The sequence below is a fragment of the Chiloscyllium plagiosum genome, chromosome 43, assembly GCF_004010195.1.
Source record: "Chiloscyllium plagiosum isolate BGI_BamShark_2017 chromosome 43, ASM401019v2, whole genome shotgun sequence".
Lineage (NCBI taxonomy): Eukaryota > Metazoa > Chordata > Chondrichthyes > Orectolobiformes > Hemiscylliidae > Chiloscyllium > Chiloscyllium plagiosum.
In genome coordinates, this window is record NC_057752.1 from 6,670,993 (window position 1) to 6,688,338 (window position 17,346).

Here is a 17,346-nt window from a genome sequence, read left to right on the forward strand (position 1 = left end):
GTTATTCCCTCCTGTTATGTTGCTCATGGGAGTGTCCATGTTTTAGTTCTGCCTGTTCTGACGATGGTGTGCCATTCCACCAGTCACAGTAGCAGCAGCCTTCCAGTGTCCTGCTAAGTGGCCATTAATTCTTGTAGGCTCCCAAACTGTGTCTTGGAGTCACATTTAACGTCCACGTGTTTGCACTTTTAACAGGGTTCACTGCACAGCAATTGAATTGAATTGAAACAAGAAATCTGGATGAACCCCCCCCCCTCCCCCATCTATCACCACACCCCCTCCAGGTGGGGCACGTAGAGGAGAATTTTGCTCTGCCCTTGCTCAGCATGAATTGAGGACTGAACCTGTGATCTTTTTGTTCTTTTTAATTCTGTCTTGAATTGGGCGCTTTATTTTTTAATCACCTAAGTTAATGATGGAATTCAATAGGGATTTAAGATTTTGAACTGTGTGCAAATGCATGCTTTTACTAGTTAACATTGTTCTTGGGTCCTGCTGCCTGTCAGAGATTTAACAGACTATTCTTTTTAATTTGTTTTCCTGAGAAAATGTATTCAGTCTTAACTGATTCTCATTTTTGCTGTTGGTAGTAGATTTACCTGAGCCATGATCAAGGTTCAACTGTTGACCTAACTGTTCGCCTTCAAAATAATTTTTAATTGTGAAAATGACGTTGTAGATCTTTTAATTTTCTTTTTAGAGCTTTGGCACTGCTGCTTCTCAACAGTTCTTGGGGGAAAAGAAAGTATATTCTTAAAATCTGCGTACAGTGTTAAGTTAGATTTATGAGTCTCAATGTACTAAGATTTTTATTTAACTGATGAAGAATCTGTGTTTTTCATTTTTAGTTTCATTGATGGTGGTTCTTTCAACTGTTATGCTCCTCGCTCTGGATTTCATTTCTAAACTGTCTGTCATTTCTAAAGATTCTTTTAAAGCTTTTTATTTGAGTGATTTCACCACTTTTTACTTATCTTAATGTTTTTCTCTTTCCTCACCCTCCCATTTCCTATTTTTTTTGTAAGTGCCCACCTCTTGTAAAGAGCTCCTGAAATGATGTTTACTCTGCACAGAACTCAGTATAAATGTAAGTTTTTTTTTATGCTCTTAAAAATAAATGTCTGTGCTACGAAACCCCTGAAAAGTAGGTTTGCAACTTCAGTAGACGGCGATGAGAATGGGCAAATAAGTACAGTGCTATGGCAACTTTACAAATATTCAGACTTTGTGATGATTATTTTTGCAGTCATTTGTTCTTTGTAGTCCACTTAGATATACAACATTTTGGCATATGTTGGAAACAGAGCATTTTACAAAAAAAATTGTTCACCTTGTGTCTGAGAATTAACTGAGGGACAACTGACTGGCACTTTTACAGGTACAATTTAATCAAGGACTTACTTGGAGATTTCAGTGAGTAAGTACTCGTGAAATAGTGCCAAAGGTATATCGCATTGTATTGTAGCTGGCATAATGAGGCTTGTTCTTCTGAATATGCAAAAGTGCATTAATTTAATGTGGTTCGGAAAACATACAAGGGCATTTACAATTTAAGTACTTCTGTATGTTAGAATTGGACTGCATGTATATGAAGTAGATATGTCCATTGTGTCTTCACTGCCCGCTGGAGTAGTGCCAAATGATTGGAGAGTGGCAAATGTTATTCCCTTGTTCAGGAAAGGGAATAGGGATAATCCTAGGAATTATAGACCAGTCAGTCTTACGTCTGTGGTGGGCAACTTATTGGAGAGTATTCTGAGAGACAGGAATTATGATTACTTGGAAAACCATAGTTTGATAGTCATGCCTCACAAGCCTCATTGAATTCTTTGAGGATGTGACAAAACACATTGAAGAAGGTAGAGTAGTGGATGTGGTGGACATGGATTTTAGCAAGGCATTTGATAAGTTTCTCCATGGTAGGCTCATTCAGAAATTAAGGAGGCATGGGATACAGGGAAATGTGGCTGTCTGGATACAGAATTGGCTGGCCCATAGAAGACCGAGGGTGATATTAGATGGAAAGTATTCAGCCTGGAGCTTGGTGACCAGTGGTGTTCCGCAGGAATATGTTCTGGGATCTCTGCTCTTGGTGATTTTTATAAATGACTTGGATTAGGAAGTGGAAGGGTGAGTTAGTAAGTTTGCTGATGACATAAAGATTGATGGAGTGGTGGATAGCATGGAGGGTTGTTGCAACCTACGACGGGACATTGACAGGATGCAGAGCTGAGCTGATGAGTGGCAGATGGAGTTCACCTTGGGAAAAGTCTGAAGTTGCAAACCCATTTTTTCAGGGGTTTTGGAAGGTTGAATTTGAATGCAGATCACAGGGTTAAAGGCAGGATTCTTGGCAGTGTGGAAGAACAGAGGGATCTTGGGGGTCCATGTCCACAGATCTCTCAAAGTTGCCACCCAAGCTGATAGGGTTGTTAAGAAGGCATATGGTGTGTTGGCTTTCATTAGCAGTGATATTACGTTTAAGAGCTGTGAGGTTAGAGTGCAACTCTCAAACCACACTTGAAATATTGTGTTCAGTTCTGGTTGCCTCATTATAGGAAGGATGTAGAAGCTTTAAAGAGGGTGCAGAGGAGATTTACTGGGATGCTGCCTGAACTAGAGGGCATGTCTAATGAAAAAAGTTTGAGGGAGCTTAAGGTCATTCTCATTGGAGTGAAGAAGAGTGAGAGGCGGCTTGACAGAGGTGTGCAAGATGATAAGAAGCATAGATAGAGTGAATAGTCAGAGACTTTTTCCCATGGCAGAAATGTCTATCAAGAGGGGGCATAATGTAAGTGATTGGAGGAAGATTTAGGGGAGATGTCAGAGGCCGGCTCTTTACACAGAGTGATGGGTGCGTGGAATGCACTGCTGTCGGTGGTGGTAGAGCCAGATATGTTAGGGACACTTAAGCAACTCTTGGATAGGCATGTGGAAGACAGTGCAATGAAGGATATGTAGGTTAGTTTGACCTTAGGGTAGGATAAAAGGTCAGCACAACATCAAGGGCTGAAGGGCCTGTACTGTGCTGTACTCTTCTATGTTCAATGTGACAGTGCCTTAACTGCCGTAAATTTCTGTTGGCTTCTGCAAAAAGTGATAGTGATTTATGTCATTATTGCGAAATGTTTTTTTTTTACAACGCTGTCATTTTAGAGTTTTGTTGTTTATCTGGTATTCTCTACAGAACAAATTCAAACTTTAAATGATCAACAATAGACTTTGCATGGAACTTCCCCAGTCAGAACTTGGTGGCGTGCAGCAACCATGGTGTGGTGAAGCTGACATTTAAACTGTGTCAACCAAAAAGCTGCAGATTTGAAGATTGAATATCTTTTTGTGGCTTTCAAAAGAGAAATTGCTTACTCTGTGAAATGCACAAGAACTTTTCTGAAGTTAGATTTTTTTATCTATAAATTATAGAAAGGAGCCACCGGTGATTGTTTAATATATTTCCAGCCCTCCATTATAAACGGTCAGAAGATGTGCAGTTCCATCCTACAAGTGACTCTACCCTAGCTGGCTTACCAAGTTAAAGTTGGATTGTTCTAGATTTTGTAGTTGCCATGTTTTTCACTGTAAAAAGTTACCCAAGGGGCACAATAATTCTCATCACTTCAATCTGAGTACTATTGAACAGGATGAATATGGAAAATTTCGATTATAACTATAACAGAATTTCTATACCAATAAATAACAAACTTTTCTTTTCCAGTTTTTCAAATAAGTGCATTAAAAATTTGCAAATATTATGCAAGAGCTGTGATGTAAATACCATTTTTGCTAATTTAGCTCCTTCACTGCCTCTCTGATATATTGGCAGATAGGTTGGGGCATTAGTGAAAACCTGGATTTTGGCAAGGTTAAACAGAAATATTGCATCTGTTTAAGGAAATGTCAGGACCCGATATGTACACTCAAATCACACACAAATCGGTAGTAAAGTTGTTAAAATATATAAAAGGCAATGTAAAGAAATGAATAATACAATTCATTTATTAAAGCTAAATAAGGATGACAGGACAAGTGTTGTATCAGTGTTGCAATGTGTGTGTGTGTGTTTCTGGATACCATTGTGATCTAGGATCTAGGGCAAGCACATTTGCAGTAAGTGTTGAAGTTGAGCTGCTTCGGTTCAAATTGATAAGCTGGAAGCTGAACTGCAGACTGTGTGAAACATCAAGAAGGGGAAAAGTTACCCTTTTGTTTTTGTACTCTGAGATAGTCATAATATTTCAGATAGGATCTTCTGATTTGGAGAAAGTGAGGACTGCAGATGCTGGAGATCAGAGCTTAAAAATGTGTTGCTGGAAAAGCGCAGCAGGTCAGGCAGCATCAAAGGAACAGGAGAATCGACATTTCAGGAAGGGCTTCTGCCCGAAACGTCGATTCTCCTGTTCTTTGATGCTGACCTGCTGCGCTTTTCCAGCAACACATTTTTAAGCTCTTCTGATTTAGTCACTGATCAGGGGCAGGTGGATGTAGGTAAGGGGACTCATGGGCAGGAGTATAGGAGTGTCAGCCTTTGCAGTTGTCTAATAGGTTTGAGGTTCTCAACAGGTTTAGTTGAGAAAAGAGTCTGAGGGTGGATGAGCAAACTGACTTTGGCACTGTGATACAGGAAGCTATTCAAATGGGTGGAACAACAAGGAATATATAGTAAGGAGGATTGACATCATTTTCTGCAGCAAAAAGTAAGATTTCAGACAATTCTGGCTATCCAGTGTCAGTGTACGAGACATCTGCTCAGCACTGGAAAGTAACTTGCAGTGGAGGGGGGGACCAATACAGTGGTAATCGTCTGTGTAGGTACCAACAACAAACGAGGAACTGGGAAAGAGCTTCTATTTAGAGAATATGAGGGGCTAGACACTAGAAGCAGAACCTCAATGGTTATTTCCTGAGTTGTGTGCAAATTGACACAAGGTACAAGAAAATTAGAGAGGTGAATACATGGTTCAAAGACTGGCAGGAGAAGTGCTTCTGGTTTGTGGACCACTGGCATCAACACTGGAGAAAATGGGACTGTATCTTTGTGATAATCAGTACCTGAGCCATGCTGAGTTCAGTATTCTTTGGAACCCTTTCACTTGGGAAGCGCAGGAGAGTTTTAAATTTAAGAGTGGGAGTAGGGATTAAATTTGGAAAGATGCGATCTATCAAAGAGTAGAGACAGAGTAAGACAGGAAAAGAGTAATATGGGAAATGAGGGTCCGAATGGCAGGGAGGGGCAGACAGAAGGAATACGAGCAAGACTAGATTTTACAAAGCTAAGAGCTCTGTATCTGAATTTGGAGCATTCATTAAGTCAACAAATAGTGCACATTTGAAGTAAACAAATACACTGTCATTTACAGACCATAAAAAAGACACAGCTGTAGGATGCAAAGGTTTGGGCCCTGAATATTGAGGGATCTATGACATTCAAGAATGGGAAACTTGGTAAAGGAGGAGGAGTAACACTGTTAATAACATAACATAAGAACTAGGTGTAGGCCATCTGGCCCCTCGAGCCTGCTCTGCCATTCAATAGGATTATGGCTGATCTTTTTATGGCCTCAAAATCCACTTACCTGCCCTCTCACCAGAATTCTTAATTCCTTTACTGTTCAAAAAAATTATCTATTTTGGCTTTGAAAATATTTACTGAGTAAGCCTCAACCACTTCACTGGGCAGGGAATTCCATAGATTCACAACCCTCAGGGTGAAGAGGTTCCTTCTCAATTCGGTCCTAAATCTGCTGCCTTGTCCTAGTTTCACCCACCAGTGGAAACATCCTCTCTACTTCTAACTTATCTATTCCATTTATAATTTTATATGTTTCTACAAGATTCCCCCCACAGTCTTCTAAATTCTAATGAATATAATCCCAGTCTGCTCCGCCTCTCCTCATAAACCAACCCCCTCAACTCTGGAATGAACCTCCTGTGCACCCCCTCCCAGTGCCAGTATGTCCTTTCTCAAGTGGAGACCAAGACTGCACGCAATACTCCAGATGTGGCCTCACCAGCATCCTATATAGCTGCAATATAACCTCCCTGCTTTTAAATTCAATTCCTTTAGCAATGAAGGACAAAATTCCACTTGCCTTCTTAATTACCTGTTGCACCTTCAGACCAACCTTCTGTGATTCATGCACAAGGGGGAACATCCAGGTCCCTCTGCACAGTAGCATGCTGCAATTTTTTTTATCATTCAAGTAATAGTCCTTTTTGCTGTCATTTCTACCGAAATGGATGACTTCACATTTATTAAAATTGTACTCCATCTGCCGGACCTTTGCGCACTCACTTAAACTATTTATGTCTCTTTGCAAAGTTTCACAGTCCTCTGCACACTTTGCTCTACCACTCATCTTGGTGTCGTCTGCAAACTTTGACACACTACACATGGTCCCCAACTCGAAATCATCTATGTAAATTATGAATCAAGAATGGCATTTATGCAACAGTTAGAGGTGACCTTGGTTCGAGCAATTAGTATGTAAAAGTGGTTGAGGTCAAGATGAGGAATAGGGGCAAGAAGTCACAAGCCAGAAAGGTCTACAGATCCTTTAAGATTAACCACAACTTACCAAGAAGTACAATTGGGTGCTGGTTAGATGTGTAGTTTAGGTGGATTAGCTATGCTAAATTGCCCATAGTGTCCAGGGATTTGCAAGCGAGGTGGACTAGCTGTGGGAAATGCAAGGTTACAGGGATAAGGTAGGGGGATAGATCTTGGAGGGGTGCTCTCCAAAAGATCAGTGTGGACTCAATGCGCCGAATGACCTGCTTCCACATTGTGTGGATTCTTTGATTGTGATAAAGTGACAGCAATAATCATGGGTGACTTTAATCTACATGTAAACTAGAAAATTCACATTAGCAGTAGTCACCTGAATGTGTTCATCGAATGCTTTTGAGAGTTTCTTAAAGCAAGTAATATTAGATTTGGTATTGTTTAATGTGATGGGATGAATTAATGATCTCAGAGCGAATGTATCCCCAAAGTAGGAGTGACCACAATTTAATTCAATTTTACATCCAGTTTGGGTCTAGAATAAGTACTTTAAATTTGAATAAAGGAAATTATGTTGGCATGAAAGTTGAGCTAGCTGATATGAACTTGCATACCAAGCTAGAGAGGGATTCTGTGGCAAACATTTAAGAGTTTATTTCAAATTACTTGGAATAGGTATGTTCTGACTATAAAGACAAGTTCTAAAGGGAAGACGCACTATCCGTAGTTAGCTAAAGAATTTGAGGAGAGCATCAAACTTGAAAAATCATATAATTGCAAAAAGGTGAGACCACATTTGGAGTATTGTGCACAGTCTTGGGCCCCATAACTCAAGAAGGATGAACTGGTCCTGGAGGGTGTTCAGAGGAGGTTCAAGAGAATGGTTCCAGGAATGAAAAGTTTAATGTATGAGGAATGTTTGAGAAGCAGGGTCTATACTTGATGGAGTTTAGAAGGATGAGGGGGGATCCAATTGAAACATACAGAATGGCCTGGACAGAGTAGATGTTGGGAAGGTGTTTCCATTGGTAGGAGAGACTAGGACCTGAGGGCACAGCCTTAGAGTAAAGAGAAGACCTTTTGGAACGGTGATAAAGAGCCAGAGAGTGGTGAATCTATGGAATTCATTGCCACAGAAGGCTGTGGAGGCCAGGTCATTGAGTATATTTAAGACTGAGATGGGTTCTTTATTGTCAAGGGGGACAAAGCAGGAGAATGGGGATGAGAAACTTATCAACCATGATTGAATGACTGAGCAGACTCAATGGGCTGAATGGCCTAATTTCTGCTCCTATGTCTTATAGTCCTATGGTGAGTGGCAGGTCAGATGATTGTTCAGAATATAAAGAACAACTGAGAATGACCAAAACGTTAATCAGGAGAAAGACATTAGAGTATAAGAGGGCGATAGCTCAGCATACAAGAACAGCAAGAGTTTCACAGGTATTTAAAAAGGAAAAAAGTAGGTAAAGTGCAAGTTGATCTTTTGGATTGAGCAATGTGGAGATATTAGTAGATAATAAGGAAATGGCAGATCAAATGAACAATATTTTATTTTTGTCTTCACCGTAAAGAATGCAAAAACATTCTGGTAATAGCTGTCAATCAGGAGGAGGAAGAGAAATATTAACTTGGTGAAATTACAATCACAACAGAAACCGCTCTAACCAACTGGCAGAACTGTGGGTTGACAAGTCTCCAGATCCAGGATGGACACCATCCTAAGGTTTTAAATGAAGTTGCTCATGAGATAGAAGATGCGTTGGCATTAATTTTCTAGCATTCAGGAAAGATTCCATCAGATTGGAATATAACAAATATAATATGACACCTCTGTTCAGTCAGGATGGAGGCAGTAACGGGAAACTATAGGCCAGTTAGTTTGAAGTCTGCCATTGGGAAATTGTTCGAAACATTGATTAAAGAGATTACAGCTTCGCACTTAAAAAGAAAGTTCTAGGTAATTGAGAAAGATCAGCATGGTTTTGTCAAAGGGAAATGATGTTCAACAATGTATTGGAGCATTTTGAGGAGGAGCATACACTGTGGACAAAAGGGAGTCTGTAGATGTACTCTACTTCGTTTTCTAGAAGGCATTTGATAAGGTACTGCAACAAAGACTATTTTGAGAAAATTAAGGCTTGTGGTGTGCAGGGTAAGATATCAGCATGTATAGAAGATTGGCTGGCTGTTTTTTTTTAAAAAGGTATGCATAAAGTCATGCAGGGATCTGTGTTGGGGCCTTAACATTTTACAATTTAGATCAATGACTTAGATGAGGGAGCTGCAGCTAAATTTGCAGATGGCACTAGGTAGGGAGGAATACATCTTGTGAAGATATAAGGAGGTTGCAGACAGATTTTGATTTAATTTATTATTGTCACATGTACCCAGTACAGTGAAAAGTTTTGTTTTGTATGCAGTATAGGTAGATCATAACATACAAATATCAGAGGGTGATTGAACAGAATAAGGAAATCAAAGTTACGACTGCAAAGAAGGTGTATAAAAAGCAAGATCAACATTTAGGTTTGAAATTTGAGAGATCCATTTAGGAGTTTAATAACAGCAGGGAGGAAGCTGTTTTTGAAACTGTTGGTACATGTGTCTAAGCTTTTGCATCTTCTGCTTGACTGAAGAGGTTGGAAGAGATTATAACTGGGGTGGGAGGGGTTTTTGATGTTGGCTGTCTTTCCAAGGCAGAAGTTGAGATGGAGTCAGTGGATGGAAGGTTGGTTTGCATGATGGTCTGGGCTTTATTCACAACTTTCTGCAGTTTCTTATAGTTCTGGGCAGAGCAGTTGCCGTACCAAGCTGTGATCCATCCAGATAGAATGCTTTCTGTAAACGTTGGTGAGAGTCCTTATGGATTGTTGATGATCGTCACTCCTCAGAACTTGGTGCTCTCGACCATCTCTACCTCGGCTCCATTGATGTAGACACGGGTGTGCCCTCCTCCTCGCTTCCTAAAATCTTTGGTCAGCTCTTTAGTTTTGCTGACATTGAGGGAGACATTGTTACCTTTACATCATGCCATCAAGCACTTTATTTCTTTCCTGTACTCTGTCTCATCATTGTTTGATATCTGGCCTACAATGGTGATGTTGTCAACAAACTTGTAGATGGAGATTGGACGAAATTTTGTCCAGAGTCATGTGTGTACCGGGAGTACAGTAAAGGGGGCTGAGTACGCATCCTTGGAAGGTGCTGGTGTTGAGGGTTGTTGTGGAGGAGGTGCTGTTGCCTATCTTCACTCTGTGGTCTGTAGAGAGGAAGTTGAGGATCCAGTAGCAGAGGGTAGAGGTGCATTTGAGTTGGCAAAAATCTTAACAGGTGAAGTAAAATGTTGTAACGTGTGATACTATTTATGGGCAGAAGAATTAAAAAAGCAGAGTCTTACTTAAACTGAGAATGACTGCAGAATTCAGAGGTGCAGAGGGATTGAGGGAATCTAGTGCATTAGTTATAATGTTAGTATGCAGGTATAGTACTTAATCAAGATGATTAATGGGACACTATCCTTAATTATGAGAAGAATAGAACATAAGTAAAGATGTTCATGCTCCGTTCATACATGGGGCTAACAGCCCCTACAACCCACCCTCCCATCCAGGCACCTTCCCCTGCCACCGCAGGAACTGTAAAACCTGTGCCCACACCACCTCCCTCACCTCTATCCAAGGCCCTAAAGGAGCCTTCCACATTCTTCAAAGTTTTACCTGCACATCCACTAATATCATTTATTGTATCCGTTGCTCCCGATGTGGTCTCCTCTACATTGGGGAGATTGGGCGCCTCCTAGCAGAGTGCTTTAGGGAACATCTCCGGGACACCTGCACCAATCAACCAAACCGCCCCGTGGCCCAACATTTCAACTCCTCCTCCCACTCTGCCGAGGACATGGAGGTCCTGGGCCTCCTTCACCGCCGCTCCCTCACCACCAGACGCCTGGAGGAAGAACGCCTCATCTTCCGCCTCGGAACACTTCAACCCCAGCTCCCCCACTCACCTATTGTACTCTATGCTACTTTCTCCCACCCCCACCTTCCTCTAGCTTATCTCTCCACGCTTCAGGCTCTCTGCCTTTATTCCTGATGAAGGGCTTTTGCCCGAAACGTCGATTTCGAAGCTCCTTGGATGCTGCCTGAACTGCTGTGCTCTTCCAGCACCACCAATCCAGCTTCGACATATTGTCTGGCTAACACAAATTGTTACAGTTAACCTGAGAATGTAACTTCTTTTTAAAAAAAAACTTTTGTGATTTACACATGAAAGAAGTGAAACTACCATGGTATTTGAACAGATGAAAGACTCAACGAGCAATCAAGGTATTTTTCAATGTATAATTTCAGTTACATCATACTGTAAACTTTTGCTATAAATTCTGTGTCTTATAATTGTGTCCTCCACAACTACCTGATGAAGGAGCAACGCTCTGAAAGCTGGTGCTTCCAATTAAACCTGTTGGACTATAACCCGGTGTTGTGATTTTTTAACTTTGTACACTCCAGTCCAACACCGGCATCTCCAAATGATGAGCACAGAAACAGACGCCTCAGTCCAACTCGTGTGCGCTGACCAGACATCCCAATCTGACCTAATTCCATTTGCAAGCATTTGACCCATAGCTGTCTAAGTAAACATTACTAGGTACAGCTTTAAAGACATCAGCCTTCAGTATTATAGTGAACATCAAGTCTTCCATTCCTAGATATGTCTGGCATAAGAAGAGTACTGCACACTTACACAGTACACTGAAGGTTATCAATCAAAAACCAACTTGGGCCATATACAAGCAATACCTTGGTAAGAGTAAAACTGCAGAGAATTGAGGTTCATAAGCTTTTTTGTCTCTGTAGCTTTGCATTTCGGGTGAAGGTGGATCATGTGACCTGTTTGCAGTCTGTCTGACAGCCTAAATGCTTTGATTGTCAGACATCAAAGGAAGGCTTACATTATTTGGGGATAAGGTGCAAACATTTATGCTTGGAGAGAATAGCAACAGCACCTGAGTTTGATTTGATTAGATTAGATTAGATTAGATTAGATTAGATTACTTTACAGTGTGGAAACAGGCCCTTCGGCCCAACAAGTCCACACCGACCCGCCGAAGCGTAACCCACCCATACCCCTACATTTACCCCTTACCTAACACTACGGGCAATTTAGCACGGCCAATTCACCTAACCTGCACATCTTTTGGACTGTGGGAGGAAACCGGAGCACCCGGAGGAAACCCACGCAGACACTGGGAGAACGTGCAAACTCCACACAGTCAGTCGCCTGAGGCAGGAATTGAACCCGGGTCTCTGGCGCTGTGAGGCAGCAGTGCTAACCACCGTGCCGCCCACCTGAGTTTGCAATGAGTAGATTCCAAGTCTCCCAAAGTCCCAGCAGGGTGCCATATGTATTGCCTTGTCAACAGTTGTGCTGTGAATCGTCACTGGAAATCATCAGAGGAAATTTTTGAAACTAGTTTACAAACATCCCTACATAATAATCATCATAGATGGATTGCAAAAGTTCTGTGTGATCAGCAGAGAAAAGACTCCTTGATCTTGTGTGCTAACACAGATGGGTTTGGGAGGGAGGCCATCTTTCATGACGAGATGCATTCTGCAGCCTTTTACAGTTTCTGGGAGATGAGCTCAGGTATGAGAATTATTGAAACAAACTTTATTGCTGGTAGTGAATTAAAGAAACATACAAGGCACTTTCCTGAGCATGATGATGGTCATGAGAATGAAAGGAGAATGTTCCTTTCTGTAATTTGAAATATAAGTAGCCTACGAAAAAAAATGAGTCTTTAGTTCAATAGTGCTTTTGGTAATTTATTACAAGAAACCTTTTAAAGAGTGCGCTTCTGAAGTGTTCATCTTTCAGGAGTTAATTGGAAGTTTGAATCCGTTTTTAAACACTATCAGTCTCTACTGAAATTGTAATACTGTGTAATAATTCTAATTATCCCCTACATTGTGGTGGTTGGAACCACAACTGTAAACAATTCAACTTCTCCTTTTTCATATACTGCAAAACAATTATCTAGAGTTTAAGGGAGTGTGGCTAATCACGAGAGTGGTTTCCATGAATTGTATATGATAGTTTGATTATATCTTTTAGGTTTTTAAAAATGTAATGCTGTTCAAAATAATTCATTTATGTAGACTTTTTTTTGAGTCCAGTGTTTTTCGACTAATTGGTGTGGAATGCCAGACTGTAAAGTAGTTTAGATTAGATTAGATTACTTAACTGTGTCAAAACAGGCCCTTCGACCCAACAAGTCCACACCGACCCTCCTCAGAGCAACCCACCCAGACCCATTCCCCTACATTTACCCCTTCACCTAACACTATGGGCAATTTCGCGTGGCCAATTTACCTAACCTGCACCTAACCTAACCTGCACATCACTATCCCCTCAGCACAGTGCACTTGCACAGCTTTCTTCAATCCATTCTTTACAATCTTTCCACTCTGACATTCTGTGCCTCAATCACCACATCAGTCTGTGACATATCTCACATGATGGCATCTTGATCTTAATCTCTTTGCTTTATTGTTAAGTTTCTCTCGCCTTTATCAGCCTCCTTAAATTCTATCAACTTTCCAAACTATTTGAATACTGTCTGGTCTTTACTCACTTTTATGAAGCAATTGGAATGCTTGTATTAATGATCACTGAAATAAAGAGATTATAGCTACATGCGAGGAAAAACTAATGAGTTTGGGAAGAGGAGTGGTTTCAAAACAAAATCATGTTTTGCCAAATTATTGGAGTTCTTTGAATTAGTAACAGGCACTGTGGATTAAAGCAAGCCCGAGGATTGATTCTATTTGGATTTCCAGAAGGTATTTGATAAAATGGTGCCACATTGAAGGTCACATGGAACACAAAAGTGGTGGGGAGAAAAAAGGGAATGATTCAACCTTTTGGTAAGAAGTGCTGTGTCAGTGCCTTGGTTGTGGCATTTGCAGATTGCTTCTGAAGTACATTACCCACTTCTCCCATGTAAGGGCCTGGTGATATTGTGTGATGCTTATGGCCCTAAGAAACAAATTGGAGGACATTTTTTAATAACTAGCACTTTTATTTCTAAATGTTTCTTTGCCCTTTTGAATATTGCTGATTTATTTTTTAATAGCTAAAGCATTTCCAATTTATTGGAGAGCCATATCTTTTATACCAAAGTGCATGCTTTTGTTGTGCCTAGTAATTTCTAACTTGAAAAGCTGTATAGCAAGTGAGTCAGAGAGCAGCCATTGATTACGTCAAAATCTGTTATTGTAGTCCATTTCCTTCATTGCAAAGTCACTTGTTGCATTTGAAGCAAACTATACAGTGCATAGCAAGAAGGTCTAGATAGCTCCATTGTACCACACCGGCAAGGAGACAGTGCACATGATGTCGAGTCCTAGTATCCACCCTGTAAGTACAGAATCTTTCGTTGACAGGTTTTAAATTCTTGGGGAAAAATGTTCTGCTCAGTATACTGTTTTCTGAAAGGTTGACATCACTGACCTTCTAATCAGAGCTTCTACATATTCCATAATTTGATCAAAGTAATTTACTTTGGGTTATTTAGAGATACATCAAAGTTGGTTTTACATATTCTACCAAACAAAACATGATTTTCCCCCAGAATTTTAGTTGAGCAATTATTAATTTGAATTATAATTGTCAGGTAATTCCAATACTGTCAAGAGAATTGCTCTGTTGTTTCAACAGAATTATTGGTTACTATTCACTTCCTTACTGTCACCACGGTTTCCATTTTAAAAACTGATACCTGATGTGAATAAACAAGAGTATTTTTTTAAAAATACTTCATCACTAGTTGAGTTATTTCTCCAATTTTTCCATTGCCTCCAATGAATTAAATACTTTAATTTTAGGGCATAAAAACATCATGAGTGAAAAAGAAAGGTCTGGAAACTTGTGCTCTCTGGGCTATGTGCTAAACTTATCGACTGAGGTACTTCATGCTCAATTTATATATCTGGGATCTGCATCTGATTTCAAATTTTATATCAAATTTAAATTTCACAGTGTTAAATAGCCAAACCTTGACTGATTTTTGTTTTGATAAATAGTTTACATTTGTTTGTAATTCTTAATTTGTTCTTGTATCCACGCAAAACTAAATCTAACCCATGCAGGGTCTGCTTGATGGGTGCTATAAATTTTATATTTTAATCCTTGATCACTTGATGATTGTATAGCTTTGAGCATCAATGCATTTTGGGCATTTGTTATGACAGTTGCTTAAAATAACAATATCATTATGCCTTTCTGCCAGTGTTGTACTGACATTGATGTCCAATCCATAGATGCTTGTAACCCTGTGTTACTTGTTATATAATCCTTAATTTTCTATAATAGATGTTGTTTAGTTGATAGGACCCTCACCTCTTGAGTCAGAAGGTAGTTGGTTCATGTTTTGCTCTAGAGACTCCTTCCTGACATAATGGTGGGTGTACCTACACAACAGAGACTGCAGCATTTTATTTTAAAATGGCAAAATGAGATTCAAAGTAGTTGCATCTGAAGTGAGGAAGTAATTGATTTTGTTTGAGGACAGCTAGCTTTTAAATGTACTAAAGCTGCAGAATATTTTCATTTTAGATGACCACATTTTAACTGTGTGTCTGTAGTTTTATTTTTAATTCATTCATGGGTTGTGTGTGTCACTGGCTGGTCTAGCATTTTGTTACCCATCCCTAGTTACCCTTGAGAATATGATGGTGAGTTAAAGTACAATGTTCCTGGTATTTGCATAAAATGTTTGTGTTGTAGAGGCTTTGAATAGCTGTACACCCTTACTTATACAAGGTATGTACAAATAATTACATTCGCTAGAGGAATGCTTGTTCCTTTTTGTCGGCTGGGTGTTTTTTTCCAATTCCTTTCTTGTATTTGGAGTTTCCATCAGCATGAGCTTAACGAATCAACGCATGTGTCTCTTTAAGGTATATGGATTAGCATAGCCATTGCTCAACAATTAGAGAATACTTGGGATGTCCTTAAATTCTCATGTTGACTCAAAGTGAAAAAGTATGCTGCTGGATTTGTGGATCAAAATTATTTGCCCAAATTTATTTGTGAATCAAATTGCAACATGGCAATAAACTACAATAGCCAAGGGTTCGGCAATATCACTCTTCCTGTAACTCGTTATGGGGTGAGGTTGCCAGATTCTGCAGTTAATGTAAGTGATCTCTCATACATGAAAGTTTGAGACCCCATTGATGTAGGGAATAGATGTATAACATTTGTTCTTTTTTATACTTCTAGCACAGCACTTTGAAAATGGATATAGAAGACTGCAATGGTCGTGGTTACATTTCAGGTAAGGGAAGAGTGTACTTTTAGCATGGAATAATAGAATGGTTGCAACACAGAACGAAGCCATTCAATCCATTTTGTTTGTGCTAGCTCTCAATTCCTTTTTGAACATCCTGCCAAATGGGACAGTCCAGATCCTGTCCGCTTGCTGTGTAATTTAAAAAACAATGCTGTTCCACGCGTTGTTACTACATTTTTTTTCAGCCACCTTAAATTGGAGTCCTCTGGTTCTTGATCCTCTAGCCAATAGGAACAGTTTCTCCCTATCTGCTCTTTCCAGATCCCTCATGGTTTTGAATGCCTCTGTCAAATTTATATTTTAGTTTTCTCAAAAACAGCCCCAAGCTTTCCCATTCAGTCAGAACTAAAGTTCTGCTCCCTGAAACCATTCTCCTGAATGTTTTCTGCACCCCTCTCCAATGCTAGTGTTTTTTGACAATGCTTAGCGTAATAGTTTCATGTATTTGTGCCGATCCTTAGATAAGGCAACATCTTGCTCAGCTCCACGTTCCACCCTCAAGCTCGCATTCACTGTCAAGACTTTTGTATGAACAAGGCCATTTGGTGAAAGATTGCATCCTGTGAAATTGTATTCAGATTGAAGAATCATCTTTGTTATCAGGATTAAGAGGGCAATAAATTTTTTTTCTAGCATTTTGAAATTAAGAATTATCATGTGTTCATGACCATTCTTTCCTTGAGACAAGATTTCATTATCACAATTTTAAAGCATCATTTAAAAACAAGTCAGCAAAGGAACCTTCGAGTTGTTTTCTTATAAACAGTTTGCCTCTTAGTGTATTACAAAGAAGTTCTCAGCTTTCATGAAAAATGTTAAATTTTCTCATTCCCCAACAGTTCTATTCTATAGACCAGAAAGGCTTCAAGTTGTGTGATCCTTTATACTGAGATAACTGATCTCTCGTGCTACACTCTAATTGTGCCACTGGGCGAAAGAGGAGGAAGTTGTACAAGGCTTTTGCTCTTAATTTGCACACAGGGTCCCTACCGTAGGAGGATGCAGGTGGATATTGGGATACGGCCAGTTGTGATGTCGTTCGCACCTAAATAACTTGCTAACACCTCATATCGAGTGTATGAATAATGAATGCATGGACAAAACTATTGACAGTGTGCGTCACTTCAGAAGAGCTGTATTCTGCTTGGTGTTGATGTCTTTGGGAATTGGAAGGAAGTGACAGTAATGGGGGGGGGGGGGGAAGGAAGGGATGTAAAATTTCACAGAGACTGCCCACTGATTTTGACTATGTTCTCAAATTCTAAAGAAGGGTCACTGACCCAAATCTTTCTCTACACAGATACTGCCAGACTTGCTGAGATTTTCCAGCAATTTCTGATTTTGTTTCCAAATCTCTGCTGGTGATCCTCTATTGTAGTGGTGAGGAAAGCCAAGGAAATCATTGCATGTTGATTATCTCCCAAGCTGACTTTTTTTCTTATGAAACAAACCTATGCCTAAGTACTGCTTGATGCATTATTTG

General features: G+C 39.9%; 1 protein-coding gene across 6 annotated transcripts in view; it reads left to right on the plus strand.

Moving 5' to 3' along the window:
• Window positions 1–551: 551 nt before the first annotated feature.
• Window positions 552–17,346, plus strand: part of ikzf4 (IKAROS family zinc finger 4) — a 140,126-nt gene continuing 123,331 nt past the window's right edge. For 3 of the 6 annotated variants that reach the window (XM_043681859.1, XM_043681860.1, XM_043681865.1), the window contains exons 1-2: window positions 14,394–14,474; window positions 15,794–15,848. In XM_043681859.1, the coding sequence (XP_043537794.1) occupies window positions 14,409–14,474; window positions 15,794–15,848 (121 nt within the window). In that variant the 5' untranslated portion in view covers window positions 14,394–14,408. Of the gene's footprint in view, window positions 1,088–10,811; window positions 10,831–13,139; window positions 13,928–14,393; window positions 14,475–15,793; window positions 15,849–17,346 lie in introns of those variants that run through there. The other 3 variants (XM_043681863.1, XM_043681862.1, XM_043681861.1) reach the window with 3 other exon arrangements.